The following is a 13,714-nucleotide window of genomic DNA, read 5'->3' on the forward strand; positions in this document are numbered from 1 at the left end:
GAAGGATTCTGTCAACCCCCCATCCATGTTGCAGCGTACCCTAGCAATAGTGTCCCTATGTAACTCCCTTAAGATGTTGATCGAGCCCAGGTCAATCCCCAAGTGGATCATCATAGCCCAAAGCTTCTCCCTATTCACGTGGTCAAAGGCAGCTGCCAAGTCTATAAACCCCAGATAGATGGCTTCATTACTGGCTTTGGTATATTTTGCAATCAGCATGTAGAGGTTCAGGCATTGGTCACTTGTGGACCTCCCTGTCCTAAAGCCGTACTGAATGTCCGAGATGATGTTATTATCCTCGGTCCACTCAACTCAGTAAGGCGGTTAAGGATAACCCAACCCAATATCTTTGCTGACACATCTATCAGTGAGATCTGTCGATAACACTGGGGATTGTCCCTATTACCCTTTTTGAAGATAGGGACAATTATGGCCATAGACCGAGAGCGGGGCAAGCCAAACCTAGTAGCAGCATTTATTACTCTTGTCAATATTGGGGCCCACAGCTTAACATTACTCAAAAACTGGTCAGGTAGGTCCAATCTGGGCCTGGGGCTTTATTTTTTGTCAATCCCTCAATTCCCACAGTGATTTCATTTAAGGTGAAGTCTGCTACCTGTCCCTGCTCTACAAACCTCCCCCCCCCCCTCCTCCTCTGGGGCAATTTCTGTTCCGTGGTTATACAGACCCTTAAAATGTATAAGCCACTGATCAGGCAAAATATTTGTCCCGATCTCCGGGGCATTACCGTCCTGAAAACATGGTCTATTGACAATTCTCCAGAATCCAGTAATGTCCCTTCTTTCTGCGGCCTCCCTTAAATCTGCCCATGCTTCCCCCTGCAGAGTTGCTTTCCTCCTCTTGGTCTCCCTATTGTATTTGTGTCTACACTGAGCTACTTTTTGTCTATCCCTTGGCCTATTTTTGAGGAACGCATGCTTATTGTAAATTAAGGGAAGCTGGCGGTGTTTCTGGGGACCAAGGCCGAGGAGTCCAAGGGAGGGGATGCGTAGGTATTGTTTTTGAAGAGGTGTGTTTACTAAGTACCATATGATGCTGCGTGCATCCTGCGGAGAGCTGCGGTCAGAAGATGAGGGGGTGAAAGGGGGTGTTCTTAGGTTAAGAAGTCCTTTGCCATAGTAACAGAAGTGCTCTGCCGAGGGATACCAGTTCATCGTCGCAAATGTCTGCGCTTCTTTTTCCCGACAAAAAAGGAGCAATTATTTTGCGTTTTATAGAAGAAAAATAATCCTGCTCTCTCAACTTTTATTACGACCAGTCTACAAAAACAACCCAGACGCGAAAAGAAATGAAAGCCCCGTTACCGAGGAGATTTGGAAACGCAGGACCTGAACACACTTAAATTTTTTGTTGTTGTCATTTTCGAGTCCCCAAATGGCAGTTTCTCAAGTGCTTTTCACTGTCTGCCCAGAATGCGCGCAAAATGCTAATTTGATCAAAATAGATCGCGAAAAAAGCGCGGCAGCGTCTCGAGGCAAAGCATCTTTGTGGTTGAATAGGGGAAACTTGAAAAAGAATAAAAGGGGAGAAAAGACTTGTGTGTTCCCAGCTCACCGAAAAACCTAATTACATTCATATTAAAGAAAGGATCATGTCTGTGACGCTACCGAAGCTCAATGTTCCACCTGAATGGCGTCTGGTGAGCGTAAGCTCTGGAGTACAGTCTGTACATCTAAAAACATGGACGCAGGGCCTCAAAATTATTCCGACTGTAGGGCGCTGACGTACTTCTTTGTTCGGTAAACACCGAAAGTACATTTGTTTTGGACATCATATCATGATAACTGTAATGCAAAGAGGGAGAACTCTTTAGCCAGGTGGATTTAGGCACAGTCCCAACCTAGCCATTGTCTTAATAGTTGTTTTTCCATCTTCCAATAGAACATTGTGAAGTGGACGAAAACATTACGGATTTTCCTGAAAGCGAATTAGCAACATTTATCCACTCCATTGAGAATTTTCTGTCAGAAATATTCATTGTTTGAAATACTTCTTCTCTTACATAAACTCCTTTCTCTTCTGTACCCTCCGAGTAATCCATACCCTTTTTGTTGAAGGCCTTACCAACATCTAGGGCGTCCATCCATTAGTTTACAGTACTCCATAGCATTGTAGCTGTGTTCAATCTCAATAAATTGCCCTGCATACAAGTGTACTCTGTTGCATGGACAAAAAATCAATAATAGGCAAGGGCGATTGGCTGCTAGTTGTCTTGTCCTACGCAGGAGATGTGAATTTGTGAGAACTTGTTGACATGAGATGTAAATTGGAGGTCACTTGTACTAGAACTCTTGATTTGGCCATCACTCGCACACATTTAACTAGCTGATGCTGCTAAGAGTATCATTGTTTTGATGGATTGCTCTAACCGCAAATTCCTCACCTTTAGAATACCAGATGTCACAGTGGATCCGGACACCTTTACATAGCAGTCCCCTCACACCGGCAGGTGGCACTTTGCTACTCCACGTTGCTTTGATTTGTCCAGAAGTGACAGAGACCTAATAAGCACCACCCCTGCATGATGCCGTTGGTCTGTACCTTTCTTTCCACCCCTTCAAACACGGATCCAGAGCTCTGTTCCTCTTTTTACCTTGTTGGGTTGACAAGATATTTTCTCAAAAATCCCTCAAACAGTATACAAAGGAACTTTGTCCCAGCCACTACCTACAGGGTTTAAACCATTCGAGGACTGTCGCAAGCAAATGTCTTTGACAGACAAATGCAAAGTTTGCCTTTGGTGTTTGGGCTCTCAACTTGATTCCAATTCATGTGAGGAATTAGCCCGCTTGAATCTGAAGGTGATTCGGGAACGTGAAGTAAAGCTGGACCTCGCCAAATAGCAAAAGAAACCTCAAGTCTGGCTCCCGCTTGAAGATGAAAGCACATACCCGCTCCCGTGTTTGTTCCCATGACAGGTCCTTGTGGAAGTTTTCGGGTAAGTCTAAATTGAAGTCCCAGGGGAAACACAAGAAAGCCAACTGAGACTGCACTCCATCCAGTCACTTTCTGTCTCCAGAGAAGTTGCAAGGGCATCGGAGTGCCAATCTGTCTTGCTTCCAAACCACAGAGTAACCAATTCCACAATTTCTTCTAATGTGCCTGGAGTTCCCTGAGCCATCAGCAACGTAACAACAAATTGAGGCCTTTAGGGAGGACCATGGTACTTATCTTTGTGAACAACAGGGGTTAGGTCCTTTACGTGGTGGAGCTAGACCCTATGTAAGTAACAAGCAGCACACAGTGCCCACACCACAATTACTCAATACGTATTTTGAAGGGTAAGAAACCAATTTATTGTCGCTTCCCTAGACCACATTACTTTGTGTTCATTATTTTATACCTTTTTCAAGTTTTCAAAAAATTCATAGCAGAAAAAGACAATGAATTCAGATATTTACAAGGCTAATTAAGCTTTCTACAAACATTAAAAGATAAACATTATTTACACATTAGAAAACATGTCAAGTCACAGCGGCGTTTTTATGGGATCTGTAGTCCTTCGTTTCGGTAGGGCACGCAAAAGGAAAATGATGCAAAATTAATCCCAAGTGGGTGGGAAGGCACATCGCTGTCATCCGCCTGCCCCGCTTCTAAGTTGTAGAAGGAGTGTTGCTGGGGCGCCCCTGCAGTGCCCCAGAACGTTTGTGTCCTCTGTTGCCCCATTTCGATGACAACGCTGGCTCTGCTACAGCAGCGGGCTCCTCCTCACGACCGGGACGGCCGTTGACACATCCAAAACTCTTGCAGGAAACCCAACTTCGAGGAGCAGCTACACACGAGTAAAATAAACTCCTTTATTCTCCAACTTGCCAGCAGGTTTACACAGAGATGCTTTCACCAAGTAAGCTGCCATACGCGTTTCAAGAGCAAAAGGAAAATGATGCAAAATTAATCCCAAGTGGGTGGGAAGGCACATCGCTGTTATCCGCCTGCCCCGTTTCTAAGTTGTAGAAGGAGTGTTGCTGGGGTGCCCCTGCAGTGCCCAGAACGTTCGTGTCCTCTGTTGCCCCATTTCGATGACAACGCTGGCTCTGCTACAGCAGCGGGCTCCTCCTCACGACCGGGACGGCCGTTGACACATCCAAAACTCTTTCAGGAAACCCAACTTCGAGGAGCAGCCACACACGAGTAAAATAAACTCCTTTATTCTGCAACTTGCCAGCAGGTTATATATATCTTTAAGTGGGTCGGGTCTTGCCGGTGCTCATCACCGGCTGTTCTTGAAGGCTGGTGCTGAAACGGGTCCCTATTGGGCTCTCCATTTTTACCCTCGGGTGGGGGTGGAGGGAACATTATTCTGCAATAGTAGCACCGGTCACTGCTTTTGTTGTAACTTCGAAGTTACTTGTTTTTCAGTTTTATATAACACAACCATGAGCACCAGTTACATTACACAAGGATGGGATCATGTTTTTAATCACAGCATGTTGAGCGGATGTGAGGCGCGAACCTGCTTTCTTTTGCTCGAAAGTCGGCTGCTCAAGCCTTACGCCACAACCTCGCCCATAACAGCTGAACCATTTTCAATATTATATACAATGAAGCCATAGTTGTTGCCAATTTGTGCGTGTAATGTTACTTGAGTCCTATATCTGGATGAATGAACAGAAGCAGCAAAATACCAGTCGGGGGGCACACTATGCTCAGCACAGATTTTTAGCGTGTGTGTTTTAAGCCACACCCTTAATTACATTGACCACGGCCCTATGGGAGACCCCCAGTTTTTTCATCCCACTTAAAGCCATATATATATATATATATATATATATATATATATATATATATATATATATATATATATATATATATATATATGTATATGTATATATATATATATATATATGTATATATGTATATATGTGTGTGTGTGTGTGTGTATATTAGTGAAAGTAAATGCGTACAGGTAGGTGAACAGGAAGTTGAAGACAGCTTAAAGGTGGATGGGTCTGGAGTAGGGACGAGCGGCAGGAGTGTGAGCGCTTACTAAGGCTCCGACTTCCAACACAGGCTCCCTTCTTGCCTGTGAAATATGTTTTACAGCTCTAGAGAGAACATTCTATGACTTACTTTCTGCACATCTCTCCCTAGTGCAAAATGTTTGAGTGACAGGTCATAGAATTGTCTTTTATCATGAGTATCGTTGCCCCTCGCTTTGAAAGTTAGAGTGTATTTAAACGCATAATATTGATGCCAGAATTGTTATCACGTCTTCTATTAACCTCTGTGTCCCCGAAGAGTATTGAGGCGATAGTTACTTAGACATCCGAGGAAAACTGACATTCTCTAAAAAATGCTAGGAAATTGAGGCGAACTGTTGTGTGTGATTCTGGCCTTCCTGCTCAGACCGCTGGCATATAGCGGTTCCCAGCACCTGGAAGGGGGAAGTGGATTAAGAAGAGAAGGCTTGACAGCAATCCAAGCAATGTCCTTGTTTTGATTTTGTGCACTTAGTTGAGCTAGCTCCAAGTAGAGTGAAGGTCACATTTCTATGAGCTGGCCAACTGGAGCCTGCGTGGGCTGCAGAGGCTCGGGAGAGAGTGCATGGAGCCTGAAGCGTATGCCAAGGCTTCACAGAAATAAGTGCCCTCGTCCCTTCCTGCCCTAGCGTGATGCTTACTTGGTGCCCGGTGGGTTCTCAGTATTAATCAACAAAGGGACTTTGCAGATAAGAAGTAGAGAACTGTCCAGAGAAGCAGCTACATTTGCTGAGCTGTCCTTTAGAGAACTGTCGTCAATGGAAACTTGAAAACACAGCGGGACGGAGAATCAAGGAATTAACAAGTATTGGCAAAGGCAATAGATCTTGCCTTTACAAGGCTATTGGCTTTGGCAATATGGTTTTGGCATGCTGTCAATGTGTGTGGCTGCTGTTCAGCATGCCTAAAAGTTGATGGCATGGAGTGTCCTCGAGTGGAGTGGGGTGGTGGAGGAGTGCAGTAGAGTGGAGTGGGGGGGGGTGGGGGGAGTAGAGTGTCGTAGAGTTCCGTGGCAGAAGTGTCAGAGTGGAGTGGAGTGGAGTGGCGTAGAGTGGAGGGGAATAGGGTAGAGTGGGTTGGAGTGGATTGAGGCAGTGGGGTGGATTGGATTCGGTATAGTGGGTTGGATTGAGTGGGGTGATTGGATTGGAGTGGGGTGGATTGAAATGGGGTGAATTCATTGGTTTGTGGTGGGGTGGATTGGATTAGAGTAGGGTGGTTTGGGGTGAATCAGAGTGGAGGGTGTGGATTGGATTGGAGTGGAGCTGGGTGAACTGGAGTGTGGGAGAATAGGATTGGAGTGTGGTGGAATGTAGGGGGGAGGTAGATTGGGTAGGCTGGACCAGGGAGGGGTGTGGTGGACTGAAGTGAGGTAGATTGAATTTGGGTGGATTGGATTGGGGCGGATTGGAGTTGGGACAATTGTTTTGGCTTGGAGTGGGGCCGATTGTTTTGGCTAGGAGTGGGTCCGATTGTTTTGGCTTGGAGTGGGGCGGGTTGGGCAGATTGGAGTGGTTTGGGATGATTGCTATGGATTGGAGGGGGGTGGATAGGATCGAGTGGAGCGGATTGGTGTAGGGTAAAGTGGGGCAGATTGGAGTGAGGTAGATTGGGGTTACTGCAGGATTATGTGTTGACGCACCATTTCAGAAATTACATATACAAAAGAAACAATATCGCTTTGCAATAATATAATCCTCATCTTTTGAGAGCAGCTCCCATGATCAGAAACAGAATAATACATGAGTGCAAAGTAAAAAAGAAGACTTGGCAAAATCAATTAAAGTTAACTATAGCAGATCATTCTTTCCAATTTTGTTTGTCCTGCTGGGCACGTTTTTACCAGTCAAATGCCTTCTGTTTGCAAGGAACTAAAAGTTAAAAGAACAAAATAGTACCTCAATCGTGTCGAGTGCAGCGAACGGGTACTGATTAAGTCGAATCAATTAGTGCTTGGTCCCTGCTCTCCAGAGAGTAAGGGAGCTGATGTTAGGCCTACCTTGATTAGTTACGAGTCTGTAGAGTGCCATGCAGGTCAACAGATGGTAAGCAATGGGCGGCCTCCAAGCCCTTTTCTGAATAGAAGAGTTTCTCGCAAGCGAGAAACATGCACTCACTGGCTCGACCCTAAACACGATGCGGGTAACGGGTGTAAGCAAGAATGGTTTAAGTGAAGATTAAAGGTTTTAGTCCAAGTACTCAACTACACGCTACCAAAAACATGGATACCCACAAAAAACATTCACACTCCTCCACTCTTATCGAGAACATGTCTGCATCTGTTGATCACCACAGTTTCCCACTGCTAAGCACTGCATGGCTTTTGTCCTGCCCTCTCTCACAGAATAGATAGCAGAACAAATGTACTGCAAGTCTGTGCAATTGGAGTGTTCTATCTCTTCTTCCAAGTATTTATTGTGGACCGCAGCCAATACCACCTGCTTGATTACATCTCTACCTTCTGACATTTATTCATGTTTCCTTTTACCACATGCTCACATTTGCTACCAGGACAAACCACACGCTCTCATACAACAAAAAACATTGAGACAGAACTACGATCATACATCCAGCACAGCCCAAATGTGCCCTCACTTGGTTGTTTTGTCATCCACCAGCACTCGCTACCACCATTTACCTTACACACAAGTACTTGTGCCTGGCTGTAAGCACCTTTATTGGCGAGATTAAGGCTGAAACTGTAAAGGGCTTGAAGAGTGCATGGCTGCTCCATGGAGAAGGCGTCTGTTATACATTTTCTGGACTTTGTATGAGTGGTTGATAACTGGACCTCCCAGATAAATGATCTATAGTGCAAAGGCATGTATATGGTGTTCAAAGGCTGCGATTAGAATGAAGGTGCTCCCAGCATACCGTGAAGGTGAAGAGTCAACTCAATATCCCACAGTTTATCATGAAACCTAGATATTGGGATTAGAACTCTGGTGTTTACAGTTCGCTCATGGCAGTTCTACCACAATAATAAACCACCCTTAACTAATGCTCGTCCATATGTTGGTTTCTCTGTCCTCTGCAAGCCAGAGGTGACTCTTGGACTAGGGTTGCGTGCAGACACCCTAGTGGTTCCTTGATTGTTCGCTTCTTTGTTTGACCTCTGTAAAGATTTGTAAAAGATGAATGTACAGCCCTTGCGCTAGCAACTGGGCTTTAAAGTAAGTCTTAAAATCCCACTCATGAATTAGGTGCCTGTAAATTCCAAATATGAAAGTCAATTTGTAGACAATGACCATTTTTGTGAAAGACTTGCCTTACCAGTGTTATTCCATTAATCGCAGGCTTCACCACCCAACCTCTCCTCTTCTCTGAGCAATGTGTGCAGAACCCAGATTGAATACCCCACAAATTCTCAAGAAACAACCAGTGATCTGGTTGTATCACAGTTGCCATCATTAAGCTTTCATTCTATGTATTGTATCCGACAGGAGAAAGAAAGGAATGCCCGACGGAAGAAGAAAAAGGCATCTGAAGCCCAAAGCGAAGAAGTCTCTTTTCCTCCTGCCACCGAAGATGAGGAGATGGAGGCATCGGGGATGAGTGGCAATGAGGAGGAAATGCCAGAGGAAGCTGAAGGTAAGATGCTTCAATGCCGAATGTGTCCGATGTTCATTCATACACGCTGCTCACAGTTAAATTCAGACTCATCCTCTGTAGATGTGCTATAAACTGTTTTAGGAATGTTGTGGGCTGAGCAGACCGACATGGTGATGATGAGGTGTGCTCCACGCCATACTGGCCATTGCAGCGTTCTAGCATATCCAGGTGACCTGCAAGGAAGTGGGATGTCCTTAAAGCTGGATGGGCTGCTGTGACCCTTTCCTGAAAGTGCTTGGTTGCTATATTTGAAAAACTGTGCTCGCATGTGCACCATTTTGTGATTGGCCACCTTGCTCTATTGAGAGCAGAAAATATCGAATGTTTACACCGCTCCCCGTGTGCCAGGTTAATTCACAATAGTACATCGTTGGGGAAATTGAAATGCGTGTATTCAGTACATCGGTTGTACATTCATCGATGCCAGCCGCTCTGCCACCCTTTAAAATCACTGCCTGTAGCCCTGTTTCACTGCAGTTCATGTAAGTAACTGCAGTTGGAGTAAACGATTTGTTATTTGTGATTTTTGTAAACTCTCACGACCCACCCTACATGGTCTCCTAGTGCTTTGGGGTGTGGGTACATGGAAGAGAAAGAAGGAAACACAGTTATAGTACACTTGATAGAACTGGAGGCGGGGGACCAGTCAATCACCGAGAAGCAATGCGCAGTACTGGGAGATAGCCTGCCATCAAATAAGACGTCAACTAACAAACAAACTCTTGAGAGGGAGGAAGAGGTGCTCTTATGCCTTATGCATCGGGCAGGGTATAGGATAAACCTTAATATTGTTCTCCTGAAGAAGGTGTGCTTATTTAAATGTCAAGGATTGTTCTCCTGAAAAAGGTGTGTTTATTCAAATGTCAAGGAAGATGCGTGTCTTTGAGGATCTTTTTATGTCTGGTCTTAGCCACTTATGTTTTTAATCAAAAATGTATGTACCACGCGTACTGACAGGGGCTTTCAGTCAGCCCTCTTCATCCATTGGTCTGATGTGGTGTCATTCTCATTTTGCTTCCGCCCACCACACATACGGAATGGGGCACAATGTTAGCCAACTTCAGGCATGATCTAACCCGACTGTGAATGATGGCTTTCTGCCCTTGCCCAGTGTGCTCATCCGCATAAGTTCCAGGGATACTGGTACAGCGTGTGCTTGCACATTAAATAAAATTACCTTTTGACCTTTAGACAATACTAGTTTTCATACATTGTGTCCCTTCATACAAACACCATTTGCAAACTAAATAAGCATGGCCAAATCCAAGAGGGCAGCAGTTAGCGCAAGACATATTTCCTCTGCCGATGCTTCTTTTAATTTGAGGTACATGTTGTCCTGTCTCCATTGTGGAGATAAGGGGTTCCACTTGGAGGAGCTGCAGACATGGGAAGATAGACCCCCATATCTCTAGTATCTAAAAGATTAAACCGATAATATGCAGCGCTTTGTGGACATCGGGTTGCTTGGTACAGAACAAACAGTTTTGCAAGGTATCACAGTGTGCGGCTCTGGAGCACGTGGTGTACGAGGCAATGTGTTCTGAAGGACTTTTTTTTTTACTGTAAGGCACTGGATTGATTTACGCGCCTAAGTAATACAGTTGTTGTTTCAGATCAAACAGCAGGTGAGCCTGTAAAAGCGGGGCAGTTAAACCAAGAAGTGCTGTTACCTTGCCATTAAAAGCTAGGCTTGGCTGCATTAAAAGATTTGTTACGATCCATGGCTAATTTGCCAACAAGTGAAAGTAGCGTTGCATTCAGAGCAGATCCTGTGTGCAGAGAAGTGTAGATTCGAACCATATGCATGCAGAACCTGGCCATGACCATGAAACGTAAGGCACAGAAGTCCCTGTATTGTCTATAAATATAAAATTGGGGTAGTCTGCAGTGGATGTGCTGATCCCCTGCAGTTAAAAGCAGAACTTGTCTTTGGAAAAGAGCCTTCGCTCTATAAAAGCAGTAGTGGTCTGCTAAGGAAGGCTGCTGCTGTCTAGAACAAACATATGTGCAAGTACGGCTGACATGCCAGTATTAATCATGAAGAAGCAGGGCTTTTCTGCTGAATTGCTGGTGCTGTTTATATTGAAGCACGGTTGGAGTGTTGAGAGTTGTGGGTATTGTTCATATGTAAGCCGGACTGGTCTGCAGAGAAGTGCCTTTGTTATGTATATATAAACTAGGCTGGTTTGCTGTGTATGGGCGGTACTGTGCACATGTAAGAAGGGCTGGTCTGATTAAAGTTGCCGGTTCTGTTTATATGTAAGCAGGACTGGTCTGCCGAGAAGTATCCCTCCTGTTTATATATAAGCAGGGTTGGTCTGACGAGACAATCTGGTACTGTTCATATAGACACAGGGTAGGTTTATTGAGATTTACTAGTATTGTTCAATTATGTGCAGGACTGATCTGCTGAGAAATGACTGTGCTGTTCTTATATAAGCAGGACTGGTCTCCCGAGACGTTCTGGTACTGGTCATACATAAGCAGGGCGTGACTGACGAGAAGTACCAGTCCTGTTCCTATATAAACAGGATAGGTCTTCCAAGAAATGCCTTTACTATTGATATATCTCACCAGGACTGGACTGCCAAGAAGTGCCTCTACTGTTGATACGTAAACATGACTGGTCTGCAGAAAACTACCCATACTGCTATAAGCAGGACCGCTCTTCTGGAAGTATCCGTACTGTACATAAGCAAGGCCAGTCTCCTGAGAAGTACCCGTACTCTATGTATTGAAGCAGGACAGGTCTACTGAGAACTAACTGTACTGTTCAAACTTAAGCAGGAGCGGTCTCCCGAGAATTGCTTGAACTGTTTCTGTCTAAACAGAACTGGTCTGCCAAGAATTTCCTGCACGGTTAATATATAAACAGGACTGGTCAGCTGAGATGCGTTGGTACTGTTCATACATCCGCGGGACTAGTTTCCAAGAAGTGTCTGTACTGTACATAAATAGGCAGGATCAGTCTCCGTGTTAGTGCCAGTAATGCACTTAAATAAGCTGGACCAGTGTCCTGAGAAGTGTCATTACTCTTTGTATATAAGCAGGACTGGTTTCCTGAGAAGTGTCTGTACTGTACATAAATAAGCAGGACTGACCTAAATAAGGGCACTTGTGCCCTTACTCTTCGTATATAAGTAAGACCTGTCTCCAGAGAAGTCCCTTTACTCTACTCTTCATATATAAGCAGGATCGGTCTCCGGAGAAGTGCCCTACACTTGGTATATAAGCAGGACTGGTCTCCTGAGAAGTCTCAGCACTGTAGATAAATAAGCAGGAATGACCTCTACGAGAAGTGCCTGTACTCTTCGTACATTAGCAGGACCGGTCTCCTGAGTGTCTGTACTGTATCCAAATAAGCCAATGTACTCTACGCCACTACACTATGCACCACACAATGCCTCACTACTGCACTCACTCTATGACACAGTAATCTACTCTGCACCACTGCATTCAACGCCACTCTCCCCTGCACCACTATACTCTCTACAACAGTCTACTGTGGACCACTTCACTCTATACCACTGTACTCCACTCTTCGACATTACAATCCACAACACTCCTCTCTGACACTCTGCTCCATTAAACTCTGCTACACTATACAAGTCTACTCTGAGACTATTTTCTCCACTCTGTGATGCTCCAAGCAACCACCCTCCATGCCTTTCCATGCACTTTACTACATTCTATGACACACTACTCCACTCAACAAATCTACTCTACAATACTCTTCTCCATTCCACTCTGACTCCATGTTACTTAACTTAACTCTACACCACTCTGATTTATACCTCTCCACTCTGCGCCTTTCCACTCTTCAACAATCTACTCCCTCCACGACACTCTATGCGATGCCACTCTACTACACTCAATGCCATGACACTTTCGCCACACCATTCTACGATACTCCATGCCACGCCACTCACCCTTACCCCCATTAAGTTTTAGCCATGTAGAACAGCAGCCACGCTGGTGTACAACATGGCAATAACACATTGACAGAGCCAATACAGGTGCATAAGGCGAGGCCTTTTGGCTTTGCCAATGCTTGGTGTATGAGAACTGTCTTGTTTTGTATATAAATAAGCAGGGCCGGGTTCCCGAGACGTGCCGGTAGGGCTCGTATATAAGCAGAACAGTAAGTGCGGCCCCTCCCTCGGGAAGGTGCGGTCCTGGCAGCGCCCACAGCCTGTCAGTGTTTCCACAGAGGCACGTTCAGCCCCCGGCGCGCTCCCTAACTGCTACTCGGCTAAAGGTCGCCTCTTCCTGCCCGCTCTGCTTTGGCAACAAGCGGCTCTACCCGGATACACAGGTTATAAAAACAACTTTTTGGCACGGGTACAGCTTCGCCCTTATTGTGGGTGACACCGTCTTTAAAATTAACTTTTCGCTTGTGAACACTCTTCGTCGTGGGCGAGAATTGCGTGTGTGGCACGAGCCGCTGGTGTGACGCGCGCTTCCTGTAAATACGCACTTCCGGAGAGCGTCCCCGCGAGCTCTCTCGGGGACCCCGGGCGGCCGTTTGATTGAGGAAAGGGGTCCACCACTGGGGTCAGAGGTCTCCAGACGTTTCCTTTACGTTATTTTCTTTTTCACAGTACCAGCAGGTCAACTTTTCTGCCACCGAGGAGCCTTTTGATGCTTCAGCCCACAGAACTACCAACAGCGACAGCAAAAGAAAATACAAAACACCACGAGGCAGCAGTTGATGTCTACTGCCACCTTCAGATTCCAGCACTTTGAGCCTGTAAAAATTCGTTATGAGATCCCTTTAGTATATTGTTCGTAATTACAATATACTTAAAATTCCATGTTCTTTTGCCTGGTCAGGGCTTCCTCCTATTTATTTAGGAACACGACAGATCCTTGCAGTGCTTAATTTGTTTAAAAGGGAAAAAAAGATGCCAGGGTTGCCCACTTAATTTAGTGGCGCTGTCACTCACTTTCCCTAGTGGCACTGTTCACCACTAATTCACCCCCTCCACCCCCACGCGTTGCAGCCCACCAGCATTGCCGCGGGTGCCCACTTCCTCCAGTGGTGCAGCCCACCACCAGTGACGGGGTCTCTTTCTTCTCCCCTGTGGCTCCGCCCAATTATT

General features: G+C 45.5%; 1 protein-coding gene across 15 annotated transcripts in view; it reads left to right on the forward strand.

Annotated features, from left to right (window-relative positions):
• NCOR2 (nuclear receptor corepressor 2) overlaps positions 1-13,714 on the forward strand; it is a 1,233,371-nt gene that overhangs the window by 1,006,322 nt on the left and 213,335 nt on the right. For all 15 annotated transcript variants that reach the window (XM_086942885.1, XM_086942883.1, XM_086942892.1 and 12 more), the window contains one exon: positions 8,444-8,591. In XM_086942885.1, coding sequence (XP_086799011.1) covers positions 8,444-8,591 — 148 coding nt within the window. The remainder of the gene's footprint in view (positions 1-8,443; positions 8,592-13,714) is intronic.

Source organism: Lissotriton vulgaris, chromosome 11 (assembly GCF_964263255.1).
Source record: "Lissotriton vulgaris chromosome 11, aLisVul1.2, whole genome shotgun sequence".
Lineage (NCBI taxonomy): Eukaryota > Metazoa > Chordata > Amphibia > Caudata > Salamandridae > Lissotriton > Lissotriton vulgaris.